Below are 15,149 nucleotides of genomic sequence, written 5' to 3'. Positions count from 1 at the left end.
ATTTTTTTAATTTTTAAAAGCCAGATAAATAAATAAATAAACAAGCAAATAAATAAATAATTTAAAAGGAGCCAGATTAGGCTCCTCACCAGCAGACCTCACCAGCAGACCTCAACTACCTCCACTACCAGCCACCACCAGGCTCGAGGCCGCTTTCCAACACGCCATTTCGTCAGTAAAGACAAGTACAGCACCTGGTCCAGACAAGGTCAGACCTGAACACCTGAAGAATCTGCCGCCAATACTTGTCAATACACTGGCTCGGCTCTTCACACACTACCTGTCCGAAGGCAAGGTTCCATCCCAGTGGGAAACCAGCAGGACCATTCTGTTGTGCAAGAAGGGAGACATCCACGACATCGACAACCATTGCCCTATCTGCCTGTTGTCTGTCGTCTACAAGTTGTTCACTCGAGTCATCCTGAATAGAATAGGCAGAACACTAGACGAAGGACAACCATGTGAGCAAGCCAGGTTCCGAAAAGGATTCAGCACAATGGACCATATCCACACAGTGACCAAGCTCATTGAAGTTTTGTGAGAGTTCTGTCTAACGATCATCCATTTAAAGAAGGCCTTTGATTCTGTTGAGACTGAAACGGTCATTGAAACCCTAGCCAAACAGGGTGTTCAAAGTCAGTACATTTAGATCACCCTCGAGCTGTATTACAGATTCATCACCGGGATCTCACCATTCTACAAAGAAGTGATCATTGAAGTAAAGAGAGGGGTTCGGCAGGGTGATACCATTTCACAGAAACTCTTCAGTGCCACCCTCGAAAACGTCATGTGACGACTGTAATGGGAAGGAATGGGAGTGAAGATAGACGGTTGGCAATTACACCACCTCCATTCGCTGATGACATCGTTCTCATAATGCCAAACATTAGCCAAACAGCACAAATGCTGACCGACTTCGACCTCGAGTGTGTAAAGGTTGGACTACAGCTGAATTTCTGCAAAATAATGTTCATGAAAAACGAACTAGTCCCTGACGTTCCATTTGCTCTCAATAAACGAACATCTCCGAATGCAGCAGCTATGTGTACCTGGGTCGAGAACTCAACATGAGGAACGACTGGCGCCAGAACTGAGCAGGAGGAAGAGAGCAACGTGGAACACCTTCAAGAGCATTGAAGAAGTTGTTAAGAGGATGAAGAATCTCCAGCTCCAGGCACATCTTTTTGACTCCACCATTCTTCCTGCACTAACACATGCCTCAGAGACCTGGGCCACACTTTCCGCCTTTCTCATTGTTGCATTATACAGATACAGGAGGAAGGGCCTGGGCCCCTTCCCAGATGCCCTGGCCTCTCTTGGACCTGTGGGCGATGACCCACAGTCCACTAGCCTCCCATGTGTGACGGCCAGCCCTGCCCCTGCTGGGCTGTCTCCATCCCATGCATGCTCCCCAGAGCCCGGCCCAGTCACTGTCCCTCGTACTCTGCCTGGGGTGCTCCTGTTTCCGGGCGCAGGCCCTCCCTGAGAAGAGTCCGGGAGAGACGCCTGGGGCTCAGGCTGCCTTTCCTAACCACCCACCCCCCGGCCTAGCCCCCCACCCCCCACCGATCCGCATTGGCTCCCTCCCCCAGGGACAGAGGTTTAACGTGAATTGGTTGTGCCTCAGCCCCGCTGCTGCAACCTCCCAGGAGGACTGAGAGGGTGTGGGGTGACTGCTCCCCGCACCGGGCCCACCCTGGTTTGATCCACGGCACTACAGCCAGGAGGATCCCCTGAGCACAGAACCGGGAGCCAGCCTAGCACTGCCAGGTTGCATCCTCCCCCTCCCCCACCAAAAAGCAAAAATCACGCATCAAGGGGGACTGGCGAGGGCACAGCACGGAGGGTGCTGGCCGTGCACACGGCAAACCGCCATCCCACAGCGGCCCTGAGCTCTGCAGGACTGACACCTAGTGAGCATCAGGGTAACCTCTGAGCACTGCTGGGTGAGCAAAAATAAAAACCCCAGACAAGTCTGACCTGGTGGTGCTCAGGGCTCATTCCTGGCTCTGCTTGGGGGATCACCTGAGGTACCAGTGACTCGACCCAAGCAGGCTGCACGCCAGGCCAGCAGCTCCCCCTATACTACCGCTTGGGCCCAGCTACCTCAGTCTTTGAAGCATCTTTTTTTTTTTTTTTTTTTGGTTTTTGGGTCACACCCGGCGATGCACAGGGGTTACTCCTGGCTCTTCACTCAGGATTTACCCCTGGCGGTGCTCAGGGGACCATATGGGATGCTGGGATTAGAACCCGGGTCGGCCGCGTGTAAGGCAAATGCCCTACCCGCTGTGCTATCACTCCAGCCCCATGAAGCATCTATTGAGTGGGTTAGAGGCCCATGACCCATCATGATCCCTGGGCCCCCCGCAATGAAAGGTCTTGTTTGCCCTCTATCTCATGAGGCTCTGATGAATGGGGGCATAAACCCAGCATTCACCCCTGAGCACAGAACCAGGAGTCACCCCTGACCACCGCTGGACAGGCCCAGAACAAAACAACAAAAAGACAAAAAAATCAAGAGTCCTGGGGTCAAGCAATGGTCCAGTGTGGAGGGCGCTGGCCTAGCATGCAGCCTGCCAGGGTTTGACCCCCGGCATCCCATAAGCTCCCCCGAGCACCGCCAGGCATGATTCCTAAGTGCAGAGTCAGGAGGATGCCCTGAGCACCGCCGGGTGTGACCTGAAAAAAAGACAAAATCCAGAGTCCTGCGTCTTGCAGGAGTGAAGGACACAAAGGCAGGGGGACCTGATACCCCACGGAAGGAGCCCTACCAACCAGCATCTGCCAAATGGCCCCTAAACCTGACCAGCTGGGTTAGATGGATGCCTGCCTTGTACACGGCCGACCCAGGTTCGATCCCCGGTGCCACACAGGACCCCTGAGCACAGAGCCAGGAGCAATAAAACCAAAAGAAGCATTTACAATTACAAAAGATTATAACTGAACCCAGCCGGCCTGACGGACAGCAGAGAAGGCATCTGCTTCGCCTGTGGCCAGCCCAGGTTGGATCCCAACACCCCCCAGGCCCCGCCAGGACAGATCCCTGAGCAGAGCCAGGAGTCAGCCCTGAGCACCACCGGGTGTGGCCCCAAACAGACCTCCCAGAGGCCTTCTCATTGCAGTACTTGCAAAGTTTGTTTTGACATTTTAATATTCTGCCCAGGTATGGAGAACACGCTAATGAGCCAGTCACTGTGTCCGGCTGGATTCTGCCCGGCAGGGCAACAGGGTCCATCTGAATGTGCACAGGGGCTGCCCTGCGGGTGCTGAGTTGGGGACAGACAGCAGTCTGGCCGTTCCGCAGCCTCTCCAGGAGTGATGCCCAGGACAGAGCCAGGAGGAGGCCCTGAGCATTGCTGGGCGTGACCCCTAAGCCAAAAACAAACAAAAGAAAACAACATAGTAGGGGGATGCCAAACGCCCCAAGGAAAGATCAGAGAGTGGGTCTGACTTAGGAGGAAGCTTGCCACTGTGGGGTGGGGCTGTGGGGGTGGGCAGAGCAGGGAGGGAGCACGATGGCAGTGGTGGAGGGAAGGGGGCACTCTGGGGAAGAGGGGCTTACAGTGGGCCGCACAGAGCCCTAGGGAGAATAGGAAAGCACAGTGCCTAAAATTTATTTAAGAAATGAAGAATGGAGCCCAGCTTTCAACACGCCCCAACGCCGGAAGCCATGCCCTCAACCCGCCCTCGGCGCCACCTTGCCGCAGCAGCAGCAGCAGCAGTGAAGAATCTGGGCCAGCGGCACCGCAAGCCGGAGAATGCTCCGGACCCCAGACCAGGCCAACAACACCAGGGGGCCAGACAGAGAAGGTGCAGCACCCCGCCTTCTCCAGATGGAGTCCCGGCGACACTGAGCTTCTACTAACACGGCTCTGGTATGTGGGACCAGATATCTCTCCAAACCTTTCCTGACATACCAAAAATACGCTCAGGAACGGCTCCGCCACCCCTGAGCGTCCATTATCCCAGAGGCACAGAAACCAATCTCGGAACGCAGCGGCTACTGGCAGATATACTCCTGGACTGTGAACTAAGCTACAGCCGCATGCAGCCCCGGGAGGGAAAGGCTTTCCGTTCCTTGGCCTTTTCCCCTTTGTGGCAGCATGGTGACCACCACCGTTCAGAACCAATTGGTAGGAGCTTGCAGTAATGGACCGCATGGGGAATCTTGTGATGGGGGGGCAGAACCGGCCCTGCCTTCTGCTCAAATGAGACCCCGAGTGGTCACCCATGAACAGCTCCTCCGCTCCTGAACAGCCATGATCCCAGAGGCACACAAACCAATCTCGGAATGCAGCGGCTGATGGCAGAAATACCTCTGGACTTAATACCAGAATCCCAAAACTGGGCGGCCGCTTTCTCGACCATGCAACATCATATGTTCTTTGTTATCGGCAATAGAAAACATACAATCTAATGATGTCATTCCAACAGGTCTGACGGTTGGAGGAAAAACCCCAAATAATGATAGTTTTCTGTCAAAAATGGAATGTAATCAAAGTAAAGGGAGAGTACAGTGAAAATCATCTGCCACACAGGCAGAGGGGGAGTGGGAGGGGGGATTTCCTGGGGTTCTTGGTGGAGGAACATGTGCACTGGTGAAGGGATGGGTGTTTATCATTGTATGACTGAGACTTGATCCTAAAAGCCCTGTAACTGTTCTCACAGTGACTCAGTTAAAAACTAAACTACTAAAAAAAAATGAGTGGGGGTGAGGCAGGAGCGGCACTATAGGTGATGCCTTCCACTAGCCCAGCCGGGTTCAGTCCCCGAATCCCAGAGTGTGACCTGGAGCCCCGCCGGGAGGAAGCACTGAGCACCACAGACTGCACCCAAGAAAACAACAAAGATTTATTTTTAAAAATGTCGGTGCTGGAGCAATAGCACAACAGGTAGGGTGTTTGCCTTGCACACGGCCAGCCCGGGTTCGATCCCCAGCATCCCATATGGTCCCCTGAGCACTGCCAGGGGTGGTTCCTGAGTGCAGAGCCAGGAGTAATTCCTGTGTATCGCCAAGTGAGACCCAAAAAAGAAAAAAAAAGTTTAAAGTGCCTGCCACAGAGCAGGTGTTAGGGTCCGGTGTCGATAATTTCCCCCTCTCCAAACCCGCACAGAAAGTTCAGCCAGTAATGCAACACACAAGTGGAGTTTATTAAGCCAGGCCCAAGCTTCTAGGCACTCAGGCCCAAGCCAGACCCTGAGCCAGGGAAAAGCTGCTAGTTTTACAGGTATTGCTTACATCATAGGCCGCGCTCACAAATTCAAACAAAAACGTAAGTGAAAATTGCAAGTTCCATTCCTCATCTCAAACTGTACAAACAGTCACAGACCGGTCACTATGACATGCTTCAGGCCATTCTCTCGGTTGTCTGTCCTGCTCGTGTCTAGGTGGCTTCTACAGATAGCAGCTAGCGGTTATGAAACTATTTGCCAAGGCCGAGTTTCCAGCCCAGGTGTCCTTCCCTCACAGAAGAGGGGTTTTAAGAAAAACAAAAAGGTTTAAGTAAAACAAAACGTGAAGCAGGAACCAGCCATGATGGAGTTGCTCCTGCCCCGTGTCCAACACAGGCTGAGGGGGCGGGGCTGGGGTGCACAGAAGAAAACTGGGAGAGGACACGGGTGTAGGGGAGTGGACACTGGTGACGATGTCGGGGTTGGAACATTGTAGGCCTGAAACCCAATCAGAAAAACTCTAATTCAGCATCTAAATTTAAAAATGTATGTTTTGATTCAAAATATGGGGTCGGAGCAATAGAACAGCAGGCAGACCATTTGCCTTCCATATTGCCAACCCAGGATCAATCCCCGAGATGCCATAGGGTCCCCTGAGCTCACCAGGATTTAGCCCTGATGATAGATAGAGCCAGGAGGAAGTCCTGAGTACCGCTAGGTGTGGCCCCCCAAAAACCTTAACAACCCCTGCAGCACACTCTCTCTCCCCCACCATCTCTATCTCTCCCTCTCTCCTCCCTCTCTTCCTCTCCCTCCCTCCCCACCTCTCTGTTTTTCTCTCTCTGCCAAAAAATGCTGAGGTACAAGTGATTTTCGCGGGCCCCACGGGTGGCTTACGTGAGGCGTGGAGGAGAAAGACGGTCACTTTCTCCCTAGGACCCAGGGTTACCAGGTTCTTGTCTCGCCTTGCAGAAAACAATTTCAGCAGAGGAGCAGTGGAGATTTTATTTGGAGGGTTGTAGGCAGGGTAAGGAGGGAAAGAGTGGGAGGCAGAGTAAAGTGCTCAAGAGAGAGCCCAGGCTTCCCCCAAGGGCCGGGAGAGCCCTACACACACCCAGCATTAGACATAAGCATGAAAGTCCACATCTCAACAGAGGAGATGCGGGCCACGGCAGCACCAGGGCAGGCAGCATATGTGCGCCTTTCATAGGGTTTCTCCAACGTGCCCCCAGTGGGGCGTCTACCCAGGTCAGTCTGTTCCTTAGAGGGACTCCCAAGGGGGTAGGGTTGGGAGTGTCTTCTCTGAAGCTCCTGTTCTTTTTTTTTTTTTCTTTTTGGGTCACATCTGGTGATGCTCAGGGGTTACTCCTGGCTTTGCACTCAGGAAGGAGTGACGGTGCTCAGGGGACCATATGGGATGATGCTGGGAATCGATGCATCCCTACCCCCAGGAACCCACTATCATGCTCCACCCGCCCCCAAGGCCCACTGCCAGCCCCCAAGAACCACAGGGCAGGAGCGAGCCTGACACCCTCAGTGGGGCCTCTGAAATTTAACGCCTGAATGCAAATGATAGATTTTATTTTTTTAACTGTGTTTGGGGGTCACACCCTGCTGTACTCAGGGCTTAATCCTGGCTCTGCCTCAGAGATCAGTCCTGGCAGGGCTTAGGGGACGCCCTGGGGTGCGGGGATGGAACCCGGGGATACAGGGATAGAACCCGGGAGGCCTGCGAGGCAAGCTCCCAACCTGCAGTATCCTACATAGTTTCGGTCCCATCAAAAGGCTTTTGAGGACAAGAGTCAGGAGTAAGGGGGAAGTAGGGCCCGCGCTGCGATAGGTCCCAGCGGCCTCTGGTCCCGCCCCCGCCGCGTTTCGATAGGTCCTAGTGGCCTCCGGCCCCGCCTCCGCCGCCCGCCGCTCTGCCCCCGCCGCGGTCTGATAAATCCCAGAGGTTCCCCGCACCACCCTCTCCGGCAGCCCGCCCGCTCCCCCGCGGCCGTGCTCCGATAGGTCCCAACGGCCGCCGATCCCGCCCCGCCACCCGCCGCTCCTCCCCCGTCGCGCTCTGATAGGTCCCAGCGGCCGCCGACTGCACCGCCCTGCAGCCCGCCTACTCCGCGGCCACGCTCCGATAGGTCCCAGCAGCCTCCTGCCCCGCCCCCTCCGCAGGGCACGCCCCAGCGTTGCATCTCTCTCGGCCAATCCGCGCGCAGAGGCCTGCGGGGCCCCGGAAGCGGTCCCAGCGCCCGGGCTTTCCCTGTCCCACAAGCCTCCGCGCCTTCCTTTCTGCTCCGCCGGCCGGCAGTGTGAGTGCGGGCGGCGCGCGGCCTCGCCATCCGCGTCCATCCTCGGCGGAACGCGGACGGGGGGCGGCCGGCGGGGTGGGGGGCGCGGGCGGGGTCCGGGCCGGGGTCTGACCACTGTGTCCGCACGCAGATGGCGCCCGCTAAGAAGGGCGGCGAGAAAAAGAAGGGCCGCTCGGCCATCAACGAAGTGGTGACGCGCGAGTACACCATCAACATCCACAAGCGCATCCACGGCGTGTGAGTGAGGGCGGGGATGCTGGGCCGGGTGCGGGGCCGGCTACGGGGCGGGGGACAGGGTGCTGGGCGCAGGTGCGGGGTGCTGGGCCGAGTGCACGGTGCTGGGCTAGGTGAGGGGAACGGGGTGTTGGCGCAGGGTGCAGAGTGCTGGGTCGGGTGCACGGTGCTGGGCCGGGTGATCGGTGCGGGGCAGGGGGCCGGGCCAGGCGGGGGGGGGGGGGTGTCACTCTGGCGCTGGGCCCTAAGTCCGGCGTGGACAGAGGCCCTGAGGACCCCGGTGGCCCCCCACACCAGGCCAGGTGTGACCCGGTTCCGGTCCCTCGGGTCACTCCCCGGGGTGCAGGCACGTGGGTGCGGTGGGCTGCCCTGGCCTCGGCCTCAGTTCTCCTGTCTGCTGGCTGGGAGCATGAGGACCCGGAACTGACTGTCGGCGGCGGCGGGGCCCGTGGGAGGCAGCACGGCTCTAACCCAACTGTGTCGCGGGGCTGTGTCTGGGATCCTGGGGCACCCAGGAGAGTGTGACTATCGTCGGCGGGTGCCGGGGTCTTGGCATCTCGTGGGCGCCCTTGGGCCCTGTCTAGCAGGGTCGACAGTGAGCCTCGCGGCCTTGTCCCGGGTACTGCGGTGCAGCGCCGGGAGCAAAATGCTGCCCGCCCTAGGGCCGTGCTGACCCTCAGCCCGTTCCTTCGTGTCGCCTGCAGGGGCTTCAAGAAGCGCGCGCCCCGGGCACTCAAGGAGATCCGCAAGTTCGCCATGAAGGAGATGGGCACCCCTGACGTGCGCATCGATACGCGGCTCAACAAGGCCGTCTGGGCCAAGGGCATCAGGTGCGTGCGGGGCGGCGGCACGGGTGCCGGTGTCTGGCTGGCGCGGGCAGCGTCTGCAGCGTGGGGCTTTTGTGGTCCTGGCAGAAAACGAGAATTTCTCTTTGAACCTAGTGAGACTATTACGGCTCTTTTCAGCAAAAGGCAATTGTGTGGAGCCATCTGGGCACCCGTGACCATGGCCTGGAGCGGGGCTGACTGGCTAGGGTGACATAGACAGGTGCCTTTCTCGGGGTAAGAGTGGACCGTTCCCATCAGGGTGGCGCATGGAGATAGGTCAGTATGGTGCCACCAGTGTTGCTGCAGTCTTTGGCCCTTCTACAAAGTTTCAATTTCACAGGCTCAAACCAAGATCTGTATTTTGGTTACTGGGGGAAGAGATGACACATTTGGGTTCCCTTTTTGTTGTCAGGGAGTTTCCTCCTAGGACACTTGAGTGTCCCGGAATTCCATTTCCTCGGTCAGTTGGGTTTATTTCCCATCCTCTTTGTGGCTGGTGGTAGCAGAGCAGAGGGCAGGGCCATGGACGCAGGCAAGCAGAGAAGGGTGGTTCAAGCTGGTGGCCCTTTCCGTATTGGACACTACTGCATTACTGTTTCATTAGGAATGTCCCATACCGGATCCGTGTACGTTTGTCCAGAAAGCGTAACGAGGACGAAGATTCACCAAACAAACTTTACACCCTGGTTACCTATGTGCCCGTCACCACATTCAAAAGTAAGTCCCAGTCACCCAGGGATGTGTGCCGAGACCTTTGCTTCCCTATCCTGCACCCTTGCCCGTCCCCCCTCCCATAGGGGTTGGGAGCCTTCGGGTTGACGGCGGGTGGCTGTGAGGCTTACCAACCCACCTACCCTTTATTTTGCAGATCTGCAGACAGTCAATGTGGATGAGAACTAAGCTGATGACTCAATAAAGCTACAAAATGACATTTTGTGCTCTGGTTTTCCTTCAGTATCTGCAACTTGCAGGGTATCCTTAAGACAGTACATTCCTGCCTCTCCAGCTAAGGAGTTTCTGGATTCAGGCAGGCCTTTTTAATTCCTAAAATGAATGCGGGAGGAAAAGCATATGTGTTACAGTGCTGAATTAGCTTGTTCTGGTTAGTTAGCCTGTTGAATGGGCCTGTTGTATTCTCTAGTTTACGTGGAGCTGAGGTTAGAGCGACATTAAAGTCCAGCCTTGACCCAGAGATGGTTTTTGCTCAAATGGGTTCTTGGAGGCCTTTGGGTGACAGGCAGGGGAGTAAGGTCTATCGGTGATGTTATGGAGCTGTTCGCTCGGAATGGAGCGTAGAGGGCACCATGGCACCCTTGCCTCTAGCTTTACCGGGCATTAAACACTCATTAAAGCCATCAAGTGAGTCAATACAAAAATCTTTTAAAAATCTTTAAAAACTTGGGAGACCAACATTGAAAGCAAGTTTTGTATACAAGATTTTGGGAGGACACAAAATGAATACAACCAGATACATTATAATGGTTTCAATTACCAGCATTGAAACAAAATTAGTGCAAAAAACATAAATTGCACAGGTAGACAATCTCAGATCTTGAAAGCGAGTTTGGTTTTCGACTTGTTTTCATTCTGTCTGGATCAATACACCAGACATAGCTCCTGTATCCTGTTTGAGAAGGTTGGGCCGGCAGCCTAGAATTGCCCCGGCTGGCCGATGGGTGAGGTGGCATATGGGTCCCTAGCAGTGACAGTCCCCTCGGTTCCCGACCCGCTTGCCCGTATTCTCAACAGGCATTCTGAATGCTTTGGTGTGAGGCTCTCCTGGTGACTGTCCTGTGCTGTCACTCTGCTGGAGTTGGGGCCGCCCGGCAGCTCATCTCCACAGTCCTGATGCTATACTGGTTCATCTTGGCGTTTTCAAGTTTGGGTTTCATGTCTAGTGGCTTTTCAAAAAAGTTGACTAGTGACTGTTCGGTCAGGAGTGATGCTAAAATATGTTCTAGGGAAACAGTCCAGTCCCCGTCAGCCCCTTCCGCCTCCTCAGGGCCCGGCTGGGAGCCCCCGGAAGCCATTTCAGTGTCGGCAGGCAACAAGTCTTGGTCCGGCACTGTGGCGGGCAGCTCCTTCCCTGCCCGAGTGCGGCCCCTCTGCCCCACCTCCCCGATCTGTAGCAGCAGGCTGGTCACCGTGGCCATGGCCTGGTACAGCTCGTTCTCCTGCGGGTCCTCATGGAACATGCTGTACAAGGTCTTGCAGAACTGGATGAATTCTCTCTGGAATGAAAGCAGAAGCAAACCAGGAGTGAGGTCACTAGCACCCAAGGGATACTGAGAGCATCATTTCCTTTCCCTTGGACTCACTGCAGTCTTCCCACGTACACTTGGTGACTTTAAAGGGAAAAGTATATTACACAGTTCCCCGGGTAATGTGTCCAGGTGCATCTGATACACCTTGCAAACTGCAGTGGCTTGCCTAACCTCGCTTTGCTTAAATACATTTGGAACCTTCACCTGCGGGTGCAGGTTTCTGGAGTGGCTGCCCTGGCCAGCAGAGGGCACAGGTGTTTGTAGACAGGCGAGTGGCAATGTCCAGTTCGCTGGACTCGCCCTGTGTGACTTGTTGGCTCGGTCTGAGGCGTGTGCTGCTAACCCAGCACAGGCTACGTCCAACATTCTAAATATTCTAAAGGAGTTTTACACCTTATTCTAAAGGATTGTTAGGGAAGAATTTGGGTAGCTTCACAGCTCTGGGTTAGATTTGTCACTGACTACAAATTTCCTTCACTATCCCAAAGTGGAACCTTCCTATGTGGTAAATTGAGGGTTCCCTACAAAACTTCCAAATGCCAGGAAAAGCATTTCCAAATAAGAACCGGAAATACTGGCATGAGCCCAGGCCCCCGACAGCCTGCCAGCCGGGAGTGTGGCTCAGGCGGCAGGACACACCTGCTTCTGTCCCCACCGACTGCCTGCAATAGCACAGGACTACAGGAAAGCTTGGGTTGTGCAGACTGATGGGAACTATACAGAAATCCGACAAAACACTGATTTTGTTTTGGCCCAGGGCATTGCTCGGGGTTCTACTCCTGGCCCAGTGCTTGTGGGACCATTTGGTGCCAGGGTCAAACCCAGGCCTATGCGGACAGCACGCTCAGGCCTTGACTTCCTACCTGCTAACTTTTGGTTGGCTTTTGTTTGGGGGCCACTGGCGGCGGTGCTCGGGGGGTCAGTCCCAGGGGGCTTGGCCTGTGTGTGGCTGTGAGCAGCACCTCACCTGCTGTACTCTGGGCTGCTCGGGCTGATGGGGCTGACACTACACTCAGCATCGATCCTGGCGGGTCAGCTGCGTCAAGACACGGTGCTACTGCGCCTCCCGCCCCTGCTATTTCTATTTCCCCCCACCTTTTTTTTTTTTTTTTTTGCTTTTTGGGTCACACCCAGCAGTGCACAGGGGTTACTCCTGGCTCTGCACTCAGGAACCACTCCAGGCGGTGCTGGGAGACCATATGGGATGCTGGGAATCGAACCCGGGTCGCCTGCGTGCAAGGCAAACGCCCTACCTGCTGTACTACCACTCCAGCCCCTCCCCCACCCATTTTTTAATGGAAGAGCTCAGAAGCAAATGTTTACCATGCTAGGAAAGAAATCACACCCTGAAAACTGCATTTGAACAATTCTTCAAAGATGCAAAGTGTGTGTGGCTTCCTGCTGTGCGCAGCTCAGTAATGAGTACCCACATGGATCACAGTTCAAACGTTCCCAAATAATCCTTGAATTCTGCGCCCAGAGTTACAAGAGTCTTTGATCCTGGCTTCAGAGGTAAAAGACCCCAGACTTAGTTTCAAATTTACCTCAGTGCAGGCCACTTAGCAAACAGTGCTCTCTACAGAAAGGCCATACCTGGCTCATTTGGGGCAACTCTTTCTCAGTGTTTTCTTTCTCTTTTGCTAAGTCCTTGATCATCTGCTTCAGCTGTTTCTGATAATCAACGGCATCACCTTGACAGAGAGGAAACACGTAAGCCAGAGCCAACAGGATACAGGTGTCGAAGGCAGCGGTGAGGGGGGAGAACCTGGAGTGACCGGTGAGAGACCTGCTACCACCCAGGTGTGGTGCAGGGGTGCCGCCCGAGAGCCTGGACATGGGCATGGGCAGCACCGAGGGGAAGGCGGAAGCACGGGAGGGAGGGAGGACAGGAGAACCCCCGGGGCACTTCGGGGAGTGAGCCCGCCCGCCAGGGACAGCAGCAGGAGGGCACGTGCCATTGGACCTGGCCAGGACCAGCGGCCTGGAGGTGGACAGCAGAGGGCTCTTCAGCGGAGACTGGCTATCCTGGTCGTTTTCAGTGAGCGCTTAAAAAAAAATAAAAAAAAGGTTGAACAAATTATGGTCTTTCAGGCAAAACTGACAGTCATTTAACTTTTTTTGGTAAAGAGACAGCCTTCATGGGGTGTCAGCTTTACAAATTCTGGACCTGAACATCAGTGAGCACTGTGCATGAGTCTCATGCCACACAGTGGCCTGCCCAGCTGCACTTTGATCAGTAATATACCGAGCCAGAGAACACTGCCAGTACTGGCCGGGAAACGTCTGGAAGACAATCCCGTCTGTAAGACCACTGTTACGCAGTCACACACAGAAGGGGCTCGGGAAAGTCTTCAGTGGGAATAGGAGAAGCCCCACTGACAGTGACAGGGATATCACAGTACAGGAATGATCACTCCAAGGGTATCCGTGAACCCCCCACAGGCTGAGAGCACAGCAGGGAGGGCGTCTACCTTGTGTGCATCCAACCCAGGTCAATCCCTGGCATGTAGTTCCCTGAAGACTGCCAGGAATAATTCCTGAGCACAGAGCCAGGTGTGCTGTATCCCTCCCCGCCAAACAGCAGCAGCAGAGTCAGGATCGCTGGAGGCAGGCTTGCCGTGAGCACTGCAGCAACGCTGAGCGCGCCCAGCAAGTGTGCAAGCACAACCAGGCACATCCCACAAGCACACATCAGAATTATGTGTGTGCGTCCACCAGCAGACACCACACAAGCATGTAAACCCTGTGACCACAACAAAGGGAAGAAATTAAGATGATATTTTTATGTGATTATACTGGGGATTTTGCACATTACTGGTTAGATGGGAGCGATCAGGCCATGTTAGAAACCTGCCAGTTCCAGGCTGCTTCATTCAGGGACCCTAGAGGGGGCGGGTGAGGCCCCCCCCCCCAGTAGAGCCAGAACTCAACCACGCCAGGCGCACGGCTGCTCTCCACACGCTCGGACGGGCTCACCCACGAGGGAATCCGTTCCTGGACACCTCATACTCTACACCACCGACATACCGAGAGCAGCACACCACATTTAGGGGGTGTAGAGTAAAAGGCAACCAATCTTAGGGGGAAATAGATTTATGCAGATACAGATGTAAGCACACAGGTCACCTTTATCAATGTTACTCATCTCTCATAGAAGGGCTTAGTGGCTCCTGGGTGAAATACAACAATCTGAGAAACCTTTTTTGGATCATTTTTAGCGGATTATTCATAACAAGCAATACAAAATAAATTATTTCGGTTCTGCTTTAGGGGCAGGGCTTGGGGTTCGGGATGGAAACATCTGAAATAAGGGGATGGGAAGGTGTAATGGTGGTGGGATTGGTGTTCAGATATTAAATGTAATTATACTGTATACAACTTTATAAAAAAAGAAAAAGAAAACTCTGCTCCCTAGAACATCAAACAGAATTGCCACTTAGTATTTTGGTATAGATACATGTTCCGGTATAGATGCATACCAAAGATAAAGGAATATAGATGTATTTAAAAGCTTACACAGAAATATTCATGGAGCTTTAATTCTAAGACATAAAAAGTAGAAATGTCAGCTGATGGACACCGTCAGGTGATGCTACTAGATAAACTCACACACCTATGAGGTAGAACCGGGGTTAGCCACGAGAGAAATGAAGCGTCCAGAGCAGGGCTGGATCCTGAGAGCACTGAATTAGAGCAGCGACCCAGCACGGACACAGCCCGCCCAGAGCAGCCGACTCCCAGGACGGAGGGCAGCCGGGATGCAGGTGGGCAGGTTGGACAGGTAAGGGTTGGGGGCTGAGGGAGAAAGTGGTGAGACGTCCGAGACAGACTGATGTCAGCTCACTGTGAATACGCTAAATTACTGGGTGTGTGCTGGGTGTGTACCGGGTGTGTTCTGAGTGTGCACTGGGTGTGTAACAGGTGTGTGCTGGGTGTGTAACGGGTGTATGCTGGGTGTGTACTGGGTGTGTGCTGGGTGGCAAACTCCACTGGAGTAAGGCAGCTACCAAAACAAACTTCTGAAGGGATTTATACTGTGAAGGATTCTCGAATGTTGAACGTTAGGATAAACCAAAGGCAGACATTCGACCCGTGCTCCAACAACAGCCACAAGATGGCACCGGAGCCTTGGGAAGGCCCCTCGCTCACAGCGGGTCTGGGGAGAAGGGGTCCCCTGGTCCCTGGATTTATTCCCCCTTTCCCCTCCCTGGGGACCGGCTCCCAGCCCCTCACACCAGCCTGGGGGACTGGCCCACAGCCCCTTTCAATGTCCATTTTAACAGGGTTTTGGAGAGGAGGCGGGAATCAGGGTCATACCCAGCTGTGCCCAAGGAACCATGTGA

The 15,149-nt window shown here is 54.6% G+C and overlaps 2 protein-coding genes across 2 annotated transcripts in view; one reads left to right on the top strand and one right to left on the bottom strand.

Annotated features, from left to right (window-relative positions):
* Positions 1-7,442: 7,442 nt before the first annotated feature.
* Positions 7,443-9,473, top strand: RPL31 (ribosomal protein L31). Its single transcript, XM_055121850.1, has 5 exons — positions 7,443-7,481; positions 7,612-7,718; positions 8,420-8,545; positions 9,147-9,259; positions 9,411-9,473. The coding sequence occupies exons 2-5, from the start codon at positions 7,612-7,614 to the stop codon at positions 9,440-9,442; spliced, it is 378 nt and encodes a 125-aa protein (XP_054977825.1). The 5' UTR covers positions 7,443-7,481; the 3' UTR covers positions 9,443-9,473.
* Positions 9,474-9,902: 429 nt separating this feature from the next.
* The window catches only part of TBC1D8 (TBC1 domain family member 8), an 86,339-nt gene continuing 81,092 nt past the window's right edge, over positions 9,903-15,149 (bottom strand). Inside the window, exons 18-20 of the mRNA XM_055121849.1 lie at positions 12,762-12,851; positions 12,400-12,497; positions 9,903-10,773 (exon numbers count right to left, since the gene is read on the bottom strand). Of these exons, the coding sequence (XP_054977824.1) occupies positions 10,342-10,773; positions 12,400-12,497; positions 12,762-12,851 (620 nt within the window). The 3' untranslated portion in view covers positions 9,903-10,341. The remainder of the gene's footprint in view (positions 10,774-12,399; positions 12,498-12,761; positions 12,852-15,149) is intronic.

Source organism: Sorex araneus, chromosome X (genome assembly GCF_027595985.1).
Source record: "Sorex araneus isolate mSorAra2 chromosome X, mSorAra2.pri, whole genome shotgun sequence".
In the NCBI taxonomy this organism is placed as follows: Eukaryota; Metazoa; Chordata; class Mammalia; order Eulipotyphla; family Soricidae; genus Sorex; species Sorex araneus.
The sequence above is the reverse complement of the archived record's forward strand: the minus strand, read 5'-3'. Positions and strand labels throughout refer to the sequence as shown.